The 13,198-nt window shown below is 35.9% G+C and overlaps 1 protein-coding gene across 2 annotated transcripts in view; it reads left to right on the forward strand.

Annotated features, from left to right (window-relative positions):
• Positions 1–11,227, forward strand: part of LOC139116977 (uncharacterized) — a 41,509-nt gene extending 30,282 nt beyond the window's left edge. For both annotated transcript variants that reach the window (XM_070679739.1, XM_070679750.1), the window contains exons 2-4: positions 4,384–4,439; positions 5,520–5,711; positions 7,952–11,227. In XM_070679739.1, coding sequence (XP_070535840.1) covers positions 4,384–4,439; positions 5,520–5,711; positions 7,952–8,239 — 536 coding nt within the window. In that variant the 3' untranslated portion in view covers positions 8,240–11,227. The remainder of the gene's footprint in view (positions 1–4,383; positions 4,440–5,519; positions 5,712–7,951) is intronic.
• Positions 11,228–13,198: the final 1,971 nt, after the last annotated feature.

The following is a 13,198-nucleotide window of genomic DNA, read 5'->3' on the forward strand; positions in this document are numbered from 1 at the left end:
TACTGAAATAAAATGTCACAAATTAAGGATCTACGCCCCGCCAATTAATTTACAGTGCTGAAGGGCGACTAGTGGATGTAAAGACTTTACGCTAACAGAATTCTGCAATCTGTGTGATGCCTTCGTGAGTTTCCCATGGGTAATTGCTGACGATTTTATAAAAACCCTGACGAGCACAATGCGCATGTCTTTACTTCAGAAAAATATACTTTACACTACATCGATCGGCTCGCTCACGCACAGAACTAATTACGTCATTCCCCTTGCTATCACAATATTAGTGACGTCATTTCGTGAGTCTTGATTCTGATAAACTGACAAGCTCGATGCATTCTTTCGATAAAATGTCCATCGTGTAAAATCAAACATTATCTGGCGGAAGCGTCAATATAAAAATGTGATAGGCTTTAATTTTCCTTCACAGAATAGTATTTATCTTACAATTGCAATCATTAACGGCAGTTGCTTTATTTTTAGAATTTGTCCCATTTTGTTTTATCTGTTTTGGCGAGGCTTTGGCACAGTGACTTTAGGATCAAAACGAGGGATGAAAATAGTTTCGAAAAAGTACACCACACATCAAACCAGAATTGTCGCCTAGTATCCGTAACGTCCTTAAAGTCACAAGTGTTGATTTTTTTTTTCCTTTTCGTAACTTTTCATGTATTTTCTGTTATTTTGCTGTAAGTAAAAATATCGTTTCCTGTCGTTCTCCTAACAAATATATATATATATATATATATATATATATATATATATATATATATATATATATATATATATATATATATATATATATATATATATATATATATATATATATATATATATATATATATATATATATATATATAATATGACAAGCGATCAGTTCACGATTGAATTCTACTCCCGGCTTCAATTCATTTGTCAACGATAACGAAGCATGCTTTACATGACGCATAGTAATTGCAAATGATGTTTTTGTATTGTTTTTGTCCTGCCTAGGAAAAATGTAGAATATGTTCTTGTTTTCAACAACAGAAGCGATGAAGATATTATAAAATGTCGGCATTCCTGTATTTAGAACGTTCGCAACATGCAAGAGGCAATTCACGACTACAAGTCCGGCAACTGTAACAGTGGAAATATCGACTAACGTCACAAAAATATGCACTTTGGTTCGATAATTCGATTTCGTATCTGTAAATAGCAGCTATGTTGAGCTTCTAAGAAGGGAGACTAAATATTCTATCGAGCCAATTAATTCGAGACATGATGCTTAGTCAGTGAAACGAGCCGTAAAAGTCGATTTGCATTCGAAAAGAGCCATCGATTGGTCATACAGTCTTCCCAGAAGAACAATCTTAGTACCGCGAAATCTATATCTGTCGTACCGCTAGGTTTTAACGGTGACCAATTGCCCCTTACTCAGTACACACGTGTAAGATTCTAGTGAACTGCAGGTCCCCCGGCGAAAGGGACTAACAGTATCAAAATTTGAATATTTGTCCTTATCTTAGGTCAGGAAATCAGGCAAAAGTTCAAATTCCTGAAGGAGATGTTGAAGTGAACTTTACTGTGCTATTCCATTAAGAAATATGGCAGAGCTTGTATCGGAAATCATCTATAGAATGTCCAAAAACATATTATATTAGCTTTAATGTGATGTAACCACTCTCCCTTCATGGGAAGTCAAAGGATGTACATGTGCAGTACAATTTCAGTTATCAAGAAACTTTCAGCCCAACACTGGCCGCTGTGTAGACTTAGAATTTTTTAAGTGTTTTTTCTCCTTCGCGTTTGTTTTACCTTTATATGATCCTCTTATTCATCGTTGCGTTTTGGTTCCGTCATTTGATTGCGACGAAGTCTGAGCGCGAGAGCATGTTGCTCGCTACATGTGTTGCTCTGCTAAAATAAAAACAGAGTTTTGTTTAAGCACTTCAGTAGAAGGCGTGACGTCTGAGCAAAATGTAGATTCTTAACGGTTTTATCCCTTTTTGGTTTGCGTAGACATGTGGAACCTGTTTGAGTGTTTTTGTTTTGGATTGTGGATGTGCGATAGGCGCAGCCAACGTTGCCTGTGTTTTGTCAAGAGGGATGCGGCCAACATTCAATTACCTCCATTTCAGAGAAAATGAACTTTGACGTTTTTTCGTCGATTGCTGTGCAGTAGGCAGCGGAGGTATAGACGACATCCGAAGTTACCGGATACTTTTCAATTAGCTTCATAATCCGAGGCAAAGCGACGTGCTCCGCTCTTTGATTTTCCCTTCCTTTACCGAGTTGACGCAGTGTAATGAGATTAACGACCACTTCTATTCGTTCACTGAAAGGCCGCACTAAAAGGGCTATTGAGGGTGTTATCGTTCCTCCCCGGGGAATCGTTTCACGCCGTGCATTTCCTAGTGAACGGTCGATTTACACCGGAGAGCAAGAACAAACGATCGACACACGAGACTAATGCTAATATGAAATGGTAAAACAGAGTATGCGGTTATACTCGATGAATTTTCTAGCGTGAAAGTGTCTCAGTATATTATTATAGATTGCAGAAACAAGACATATATATATATATATATATATATATATATATATATATATATATATATATATATATATATATATATATATATATATACCCAATGCAATTAGAACGATACAAGCAAAACGTAATAATATATGTTACGTCTGCTAGTAAATAAACATTTACAACCTGTTTGAATATCTTTGTTTTGGATCTGGCAGTCTTAAGACAGACTAGCTTTTCTTTTTTTTTTCTTATTTCCCATTTTATGAGACGTACCATTATACTTGGGTCCTACTTGCAAGTTATGGTCTTCATTCTCCTCATTCTCCTGTCCTACAGCAAACCGAACAAAATCTATACCGACATTGTTATTTTTGTATGAATCCGCTTTACAATCTCGTGGTATTGAAGTAATGCACGATCATACCGTTACACTTGAAATAAAAGCGATTTTCACTTCCAGCTTCTTGGGTTGTTTGGTTATGACTATTTTGTTAACGTTTTTACTTTGGAGAAGTTTTCACTTTATGACTAAACCTTATATGTTTTGTGTCCTATCAAAAGCCTATTTACTCGTTGTCAAATGCAGAGTTTGCCTAGCAAATACACTTTGTACTATTATTACGTCTTGGACATATTGAAAGAATTCTTTCTTATATTAAAAACCGTCTACATTTTTTTATACTGCTTGTTGAAATCTGAAGAATTGTATAGAAGTTGTATCAAATATTTTAACATGTTACATCATGACAGTATTGTAAGATTCATATTCCGAACTCGACGACGACAAGAATTTGCATTTCGCGTTCAACGTGGTACAAATTTCTCTGTGTAAGACAGGTTTAGTAAGGTAAGGCAACTCTGAGCGAGGTAAAAACAATTGTGGATTTAACCTTTGGCATTTCAATGAACTTTCATACTTAATTTGATTTCGCTGAACACTGGTTGATACTTTCCCCTGCTACGTTCAATGAAAATCAAAATAACCTTCGCTCGCGTTTGCTTTTTCGCGTCCCAATTTCACTGATGTCGTCATTGATAATCAAGGGCAAATGTACTGACGTCATCAATTGGGGTGTAAAAAAACACCACTGCACATTGTGCTTGCCGAGCGTTCAAGAGTCACATGTTGTATGCCTTCGCTCAAATGTTTTCCCGCGTATGACTCTATTTCCAGGTTTCAAATATTTGGTGGCAAATCCTTAATAAACATCCTTGGATAATGTCCACGTGGTTAATTTCTCCGTTGACTTATAACTCTTTTGTATTACAAGAACGTCGACCTTGGAAATACGAGGAAATCAGAAAGGACATTGCTTTTGACATTTGGTGCCAATGAAATCAATCAAATTTAATAGTGTTGACTTGATCTTCAGCAAAACAATATCAAATAACCATTGAAAGATTAAACGACTTCTATTCATACAATTCCGATTTCATAGGCTACCAACTTGCCTATATATTCAGGTAATATAACTAATAAAGTTCCTTTGAAAGGTCGTAGAACGTACAATGACGAACTCGCCTCTCATAAATCAGCACTAAATTAATTATTTGCATTCTCGATAGAGTAATGTAAGAGTGAAACATCATACCGGTGTTTGTCGATCATGTCGGCAGAAACCAGACCCCGACAAGCTAGAATTTTATCGAACGAGGAACGTCTCGTCAACTTAAACAACTTTAAGTCTTGCAGAAATAAACTGTGGAATAATAGTTCGACAAACCTACGCAGAGTTATTTATCATCGGGTTTTTTAAATTAAGGACTAGGTAATTTCGACATAAAATCTTATTGATTTTGCCGACTTGAATCTATACATCTCCGAAATGTCACAAACCAAAGCTAATTCACACTGTGTTCTTTTTCAGTGCACATGAAATATTCACAGGGCCGATCAATTAGACGATCAGCAGCACATCGGACGGTAAGTGAAAAGAGATTTCGCTGTAATCTCGTCCTCGTATCTTGTCAGCGGGCGATTTAATCTAAATCATCTCTACCTATCCCTGAGGGACAACGAACGTTGTTATGAAAATATCCAATGCACTGAACATTGAATGGTGGTAATAACTGCAAAGTGTGAGAAACGCTGACCTTGGCGGAGAGTGAGCAAAAACATTCACGAAGAGGAAATAAACACTCATATCAGGGCTTGAGTCATCAGGATCATGAACATGTTGCACGTACACTTTTGTTTACATTCTGCGTCTAAACCATACATGGTAATGTGTCCTGAAGTGTTTAACTCAAACATTGACAAACATGTACACTGACTCTCATATAAAGTCGTACATGTATCCCTTTATACATATGCACATATACAACTGCATGCATGCAAAGATAGATGTATAGATAGATGTACAGATAAATGTATAGATAGATAGATGTATAAACGTACAGATTGATGTAAAGATAGATGTATAAAAAGATAGATAGATAGATAGATAGATAGATGCATATATGCATATATACAAGCATACATACATACATACATACATACATACATACATACATACATACATACATACATACATACATACATACATACATACATACATACATACATACATACATACATACATACCAACATACATACATACATACATACATACATACATACATACATACATACATACATACATACATACATACATACATACATACATACATACATACATACATACATACATACATACATACATACATACATACATACATACATACATACATACATACATACATACATACATACATACATACATACATACATACATACATACATACATACATACATACATACTGTATCCTTATATTAAGATTTGGTGCATCATACGTCGTTTTTTTACCTTTTAAACACCTTATAAACACTGTTCTTACAGTTTCTCAAAATATTCTGCAATCTTTTTTCATGGATAAGTGAATTAATTATGACAATGACGTGATCGGTTAATAAATCCAGAGTTAGCTATTTCTAATCCATCTTCTTATATACTTTTTATTTCAGTTGAGTAAACCTTTTAAAGATATATTTGACACACATCCAAGAGTGAGGCCGCGGCCGACGTTATACGATGTGCTGCCTTTAATGCACCCAGTAAACAGAGAACGCGTTGTCTTTTCATCAAACAAACCAAACTTTACACCAATAGTAACTCTGGACGAGTTTCCGTCCTCCGCATCGTCTTCAATATCAAAGGTGAGGCAAAAACACGTTTACACGTAGTTCTATCCATACTGCTGTAAAGAGATGTCTTTCTACCCCTGGGTTTAACAAGGTCAATTGATGCACACTGAAGTTTGCCATCAAGTAAAAAACAGACCAAAGAAGCATTTAAAAGATTTTAAGTTTCTTCATATGCTTTGTCAAAAGTCTCATAGATATTTTTTGAATGTTTCAACAGTCAATAAGTCGAAACTTTCCCGCGCATGACAGATATGATTTCAGAGCTTCAGATAAATACGACACAAATATGGTCGATTACTTTAGTCAAATCAGGCGAAATGTGTATTTGTGCAGTTTTTTACCGTGCACAAAAGTGTTACTTGGCAACCATTGCTAAGTGAAACCTTTCAAAACCGAATAAACAAGTAACATGAATAATATCAGAACTAATGGCACATGCCTTTTAATTAGCTGTGTCTTGTTTCAAAATTTGTACTTGAGAGGTCAAAGGTCACGTCGACCCCAAATGAATGGAATGACCGTTGTCATGTGACGTGACATAAAGGTACTCACTTGTTGTGTACGAGATCGTCACATCTCAAAATGCTACTGTCGGTCTTGTATTGATTCGAGGCGCTTTGGCAGGAAAGGTCTTGAGCACGATTGCTGCGAGATCAATTAAAGTTGCCACAGAGGTTCAGCTGTTCTTGTGATTTTTCGATATTAGAATCGTGCCGAAATAGCTATTTCAGAGGATATTGTTATTTGTCAATCCTTGGAACATGCTAATAGTGTTAGACAAACCACTTGTTTGATTGCCATTTTCAGATATCGTTCATTACGGAAGACCAAGACATGATCGTATACTTTCTCATCTTTCTAAAATAGCAACATTTGATTCACTTTTTCTTCTTTCCCAGTGCTTGAATATTTTTTCCTCTTCGACGGTGTTTCCATGGCAACAGAGTGCCATAAGAACAATGGCGGGCGATTGACGCTCAGGAGGCGTAAACTCTGGCGCTGTGGTCGAAATCAATGCCAACGCTAAAATTTAGTGATTTCTCCTGAAAGTAGACACGGCTCACAAGTGGCATATCTCCATCTCTTGCTTGATCGACTGAATAGCGACGATCGATAGTAATGCGCTAAATTTACATCAGCAAGACCTAAATTCGTAGATTGCCGGCTTGTTCTTTGGTATTCACACAAAATGCACATGCTGATGCCTATACCGCACAATTCCAGATAAAACGTAGTTCTATTTTAGGTTTTTCCCCCTTTCAAGTTGGCCCTGATTTCGAGGCAGTGATCAGTGATGTACGTTAGCCTTAAACCGCAGTGTTGAACAATCGAAATTCGTCAGTGAGAAATGAATTGAGCTTGTTTGAATATCGCACGATTGGATTCCGAGTCGCACATCCAATGGCATGTCAATTAATGCCGTAACGATTTCCTCTCGTTTAGTTCTCTTAATCGTTTGTAACCTTTAGTATCAATGACGTGTGTCACATTCACCTGAACTTTCACATAATACTCACGTCTTGGAACTTTTGCATGATACTGCTGGGCATTACAAAGACAATCTTGGTAAAGGATGTGTTCAGAAAACTAGTTAACGAAGAGTTCGTATATGAGAGAGAGAGAGAGAGAGAGAGAGAGAGAGAGAGAGAGAGAGAGAGAGAGAGAGAGAGAGAGAGAGAGAGAGAGAGAGAGAGAGAGAGACAGACAGACAGACAGACAGTGACAGGCAGATAGACTCAGACAGTGACAGGCAGACAGACTCAGACAGTGACAGGCAGATAGACTCAGACAGTGACAGGCAGATAGACTCAGACAGTGACAGGCAGACAGACACAGGGAAAGAGACAGAGGGATAGAAAAAAGAGACTAACTGATAGACAAATAGGCAGTAAGACAAACAGGCGGCATAACAGGCTAACAGACAGAAAAGCAGGCAGACAAACAAACAAACAAAGAGAGACAGACAAACGAATGGAAAGACATTCAAGGGATGTAAAAAGGAACACATTATAGACGAAACGATGCTTTGTTTTAATATTTTATGTTGAAAATTTCTATTAAGAACTGTTGGTTAAACTATCTTTATATTCGCTCTTTACCACTTGTAAACTAATGCAATATTGCTGTTTTTGTTGTTGATAATAATGACGGTTTCTTTGCTTTTTGTTGCTCTTGATGAAAGTATCAAAGACCATTTCTATTATCTCGGAATTATTTTTAAACTAATAAATTCATAATGTTTCTCATCACAGAGACAAGGTATTGCAACAGAGGCCTGTCCCAGCGTCAGTGATTGGGTGCGGCCGAGTACGGCCAGAGACACAGACAACAGGGAAGTGCAACTCTACTCAATGCAGTGGTTCTGGCGAACTACCTGTGAAGACCCAGGCACCGCGTGCATCGGGTTCGTAGGGGCATCAAAGTGCCGATCGAAAAGGTCATGGGTCATAGCCTGGGCCAGAGAGACAGCAGACGACTCTTATCGATGGATGTGGGTTGCCATAGAAACCTGCTGCACGTGTGCGATTTACCGTCATTGAAATTAGTTTTATTTATCAACGTTGTTCTTTCTGTTGGATAAATTATGAATTATATTTGTAACGTTTAAAATCAAAGATTTCAAGAATTTTGGGTCGGACAATTATTTCACATATAAATAGAAAGTAATTTGCTTATGTCCATAAATGAATTGTTTACTCGATTATTTTGTGTTAAATAATTTTTGTTCTGAACTCTAGTGACAGCTATAAAGTCAAAATATTCATTAAGGGGAAAATTATCAATGCCTTTATAGGTAATTGTGGATTTCCATTCTATTAAAGCAATTATTGAGAAGCTATAATACATCAAATGCTTACCTTGAAAGTCATTGAACCCCTGACTATCTGTCTTTCAATAGAAGAACACAAAGATGTAAACGCTTTGCCCGTGTATTTGCTATCGTTAGTAACATGTGTCATTTGCTATGAACAGGATTGGAACTAACTTGGGATAATTGGATCTTCATATTTTTCAAATTTCTCAAAAATTGTCAGTTGCCCCCTATACCTAAATGTCACAATATTACAAATCACTCATAAAACAAGTGAGAAACTTAAAAAGAAAAGCAGATGAGCTTTCATTTGCATTATATTATATCGACATTGCTTCACCATCCAAGTATCCCTTATTAGTTCCAATCGTGTTTATGGTAGACAAAATTATAGAGAAAGTATTTCAATGGTAGACAATTGCGGAGTAAACAACGATATCCAACGCTTTTACTGTATGTTCTAACGATATCATTTGTCAAAATTGTGATCATCATCGTCGATAAAATGAATAATAACTCTCAAAAGGCTTCCATGTTATCCAATAGCTTACAGTTTAATCATCTCTCCATGATTCATTTCATCTGGCATTTTATCATCGGTACTCCTCGAGACCTACAATCAATAATTCTTTAGTCTTGATGTAGAGTGCGCTTCGGGTCCAGTTTTTCGGCTACTCAATTTATACAATACTTTCCTGGGTTACCGATTGTGTGCATTCATTTGAAAGATTGTATTTCTCATCCGTCACTTTACTAGGTGATCCTTCTTCATTATAATTGAATTGTTAAAATATGGTTTGAAGGTTCTAAAAATTCCTCGAGGAACGATTTGGGACATATATATAATACTGTTTCAGACGCGTGTAGCACTATTTAGTATCTAACATTTACTCATCTGCAGTTTCTCCAAAGATGTGCTTAAGATACCATGTTAGCATAAATCTTGGGTTATTTTCTTTCAATTCTTTCCGTCTGTTGGTCCATGCTGAATTGCAGTTTTTTCAAAGTTCCACACAGTGAACATTTTTCCACATTGGAGACACTGTGGTATAGTGAGTAACTTCCACCAACGTAATATATGCAATTTAGTTGCAAAATATTCCTCGAGAATCCCGGAAAATCTCGGATATATAGAATTATAGGTTTTTGGGACTACGATGTCTCCTATACCATTGTTCTAAATTTTCAGTCCGGAAAATGAGCTAGTTGTTGTTTGTTGTTTGCTATGATGTGATCAAATCTCGAGATGGCTACCTCCTAGACTTTTGCTCTGCCCCTGGTTATTTCCCGCCCTCTAGTTTCGTCTGGGGTTAGGTATAGCGTAAGCGTAAAGGTGTCGAATGGATTTCTGCGAACTGACTGAAAGTCACACATTTATAAACTTGACATCTTTCAAGTTGATTTCTTATCCCATCATGCATAAAACCAAGCGAGGTAGAAAAATTTAACTACTAAAATATAAATAAGGCCGTTCAAGTTCATCATGAGATCAGGCGTGTAAAATATTGTCGAATACGACTGAAACACATTATCGAATTTGTTTTATTTCGAGTGCACTATTTACGGTAGCTGTAGTGAGGCAAGACGCTTGATGTAGAATTCGCGTCGGGGACAGACATCCAGACTCTAAAAATTTTAGAATCCTTTTCTGATCTAGCACTTGTTGGAGCTCGTTTTTTTATGGTCTTAGTTTTTAAAAATTCAAAACTTTATTTTTCCCCATAGAATTAACGCAGGAATGAACGCCATTTTAAATTTCATATATTGGTAAATGTTAGATAATTTGTTTCTCTATTGACAAACGTTGAACGATGAACCAAGATTTTTCATTCTTGATTTGGTAACACAATAGTTGAAATTGTCATTGAGGAAATTTGAGTAGAAATTTAAATTTTTACTTTCGACAGCAATTAACCTTTCCCTGCGAAGAGACTTATAATCACCATTACAATCAAGACCGAACCGTATGGGTGAAATGCTTAAATTTGGGTAGAAACAAGTCTGCCGACTTATTGTTTATGATTAACATTTTTACATTGGGAATGCCAGAACGACAAGAGAGTTCCGTTAAGACTCCATCAATTTTTAAGTACAGGATCTGTTAGTGTATTCTAAATTAGGCATTGCCTACAAGTGTACATTCTAATCTACAATAGTAAGTTCATATATATATATATATATATATATATATATATATATATATATATATATATATATATATATATATATATATATATATATATATATATATATAACAGATAAATGCATCCAAATATGTATAGGGAACAAAAAACACACAGTAAAGGGCGTCACAGCTTAAGTATGTTAAACGGATAGATTAGGAGAAGAAAGGCGATCAATGACACCATTAAAAATTCAGCACGCAATATCTTCTGTCTTTTTCGTGGAAGAAATTAATCTTGTGAACACCTTGAGAGGCTAGAACGTAGACAACAACCTGTGTTTCACGGAGCAACAAGCTTGAAAGCCAATGACTATACATGTTTTATATATATTTTGAAATTTTAAGAAATTTATTACATAGTCCGTTGTATTTTATCATGTCAAGATGTCAACAAATCGTAGACGTTTATACATGCTATGATTACGTGTACAAGAACACACGTATATACGTTAATTAAATATAAAAAACACGAATGCACGCACGCAAACACACGCTCATAAACACACCTGAGAATTGATTATGATAGAGAATGTAGGTATAACTTGCATATATATATATATATATATATATATATATATATATATATATATATTATATATATATATTTACCATATGTCAATAATTATATGTATGTATATATATATACATACATATTTCTGTCAATAATTATATATACATATATATACATACATATATATATATATATATATATATATATATATATATATATATATATATATATATCCATCCTTTAAGTTGATATTGTAGTGATCATTTTATATTCAAATGGTGTTCTTAGATGTTTCAGCGTTAACTTCAGCTATGTGCTCACAATTTTCATGAGTCATACATAGAGTCCCGTTGCACCGACCTGCGATATCATGTTTAGCTGTCTGTGTATATTTTTCTGTGTATTAGACACCAGCAATAGCACCTACTAGATTCATGTAACTGATGAAAATTGCATTGCTATCCAGCCAGTAAACTTATATAATGTAACTTTAGCAAACGCCAACTGGGCATTTTTTCTGGATGATTGAGTTTTTCATTACCAATTATTTGAAAATAAAAGATAACGCTGATTTTAATCACTTGCCTATACCTGTATCGTTATTTAAGGTAGAATGCACTCGGGGACAGGTATTCAGACTCTCAAACTTTTACAACTCTCGTCTGATCTACCACTTGTTGGGGTTCATTTTAAAGCTCTTGGTGTAAGAAAAATTTTCACTGGCTTAGTTTTTCGAAATTTGAAAGTTCAGCTTTTTCTCCATAGAGTTAACACAGGGATGGCGGCCATTTTGAATTTCAAATATCGGTAAATCTTGGGTTATTTCTCTAGTACCAAAATTTGCACAGTGACCCCCGATTTTTATTCCTGATTTTGAAAGACAATGGTTAAAAGATTCCTCACGGAAAGTTTGAGCAAAAGTTTAAGTCTTTCACTTTCGAGGTGCATACTACCTTAAAATTAACAGTTACCACGCAGTTTGGCTAATTTTTCGGTAACTCTGTACTAATCTATCTGTGGAACTTCATTTAAAATATTTCAAGTAGATTGCCCCTCAGGGACAGATATTCGGACTCACAAATTTTGACAATTTCCTTTCTGGTCTACTACTTGTCAGGGCTCATTTTAAAGCTATTGCAGTAAAAAAAATTAGCGTCTTAGTTTTGCAAATCGAATTTTTATCCAATAGAATCAGCACAGTGATGGCGGCCATTTTGAATATCAGACAACGGTAAATGCTTCATTATTTCTTTCTATAGTTCTAAACTTTGCGTTTTTATTTTTTTCATTTGGTACGAAATTGATTGGAAGGTTTGAGTAACAGTTTAAGTCTTTCACTTTTGAAGCGCATAGTACCTTAAACCCCGACTTCACCGATTTATCAAATGTTTGTCGATCGATGAGACACAACTTCCTTATATTTTGCTCGAAGCGTACCGGATATATTTTCCCTTGTCGTAAGAAGGAAATGAGATGAAATGTAAAGAAAATTCAAGTGAGATCTAAGTGCCTCGAAATCACTACTATTCGTCGCATGTTTTCCTCTAAACGACGGGTTTTAAAACCCGTTACTGAACACATAGAGTTCAGCTTTTGCTTCGTCTTTATGAGCTAATAGCATGCCGGTGCAGACACAGTGGCTTGTGGTTAGGCACACTGCGGACAGCCCATGTACTTGGTCACAGTGGCTGTCCGAAGTGTACCTAACCACAAGCCACTGTGATTGCTGGCAAATACATTATTAAAGTACACTCCCGTCTCCCATACGTGACTTTAATACGACTATATGGTCCCATCTTTGGAATGACATCAGTGGAAAAGTACTTTGAAGTATATCTTTCAAATTCGTGTCTCCATACACAAATCTATTCCTAGCTCACGCGTGATGTATATGACAAATATCGCACCGTCGAAACACTGCGGAAGATTAACAGTCAGAAGGCGTGATCTGGTGAGGCATTCAAGCGTGGAGAAGGACATTCCGCCGAGAA

The sequence above is a fragment of the Ptychodera flava genome, chromosome 2 (genome assembly GCF_041260155.1).
Source record: "Ptychodera flava strain L36383 chromosome 2, AS_Pfla_20210202, whole genome shotgun sequence".
NCBI lineage: Eukaryota > Metazoa > Hemichordata > Enteropneusta > Ptychoderidae > Ptychodera > Ptychodera flava.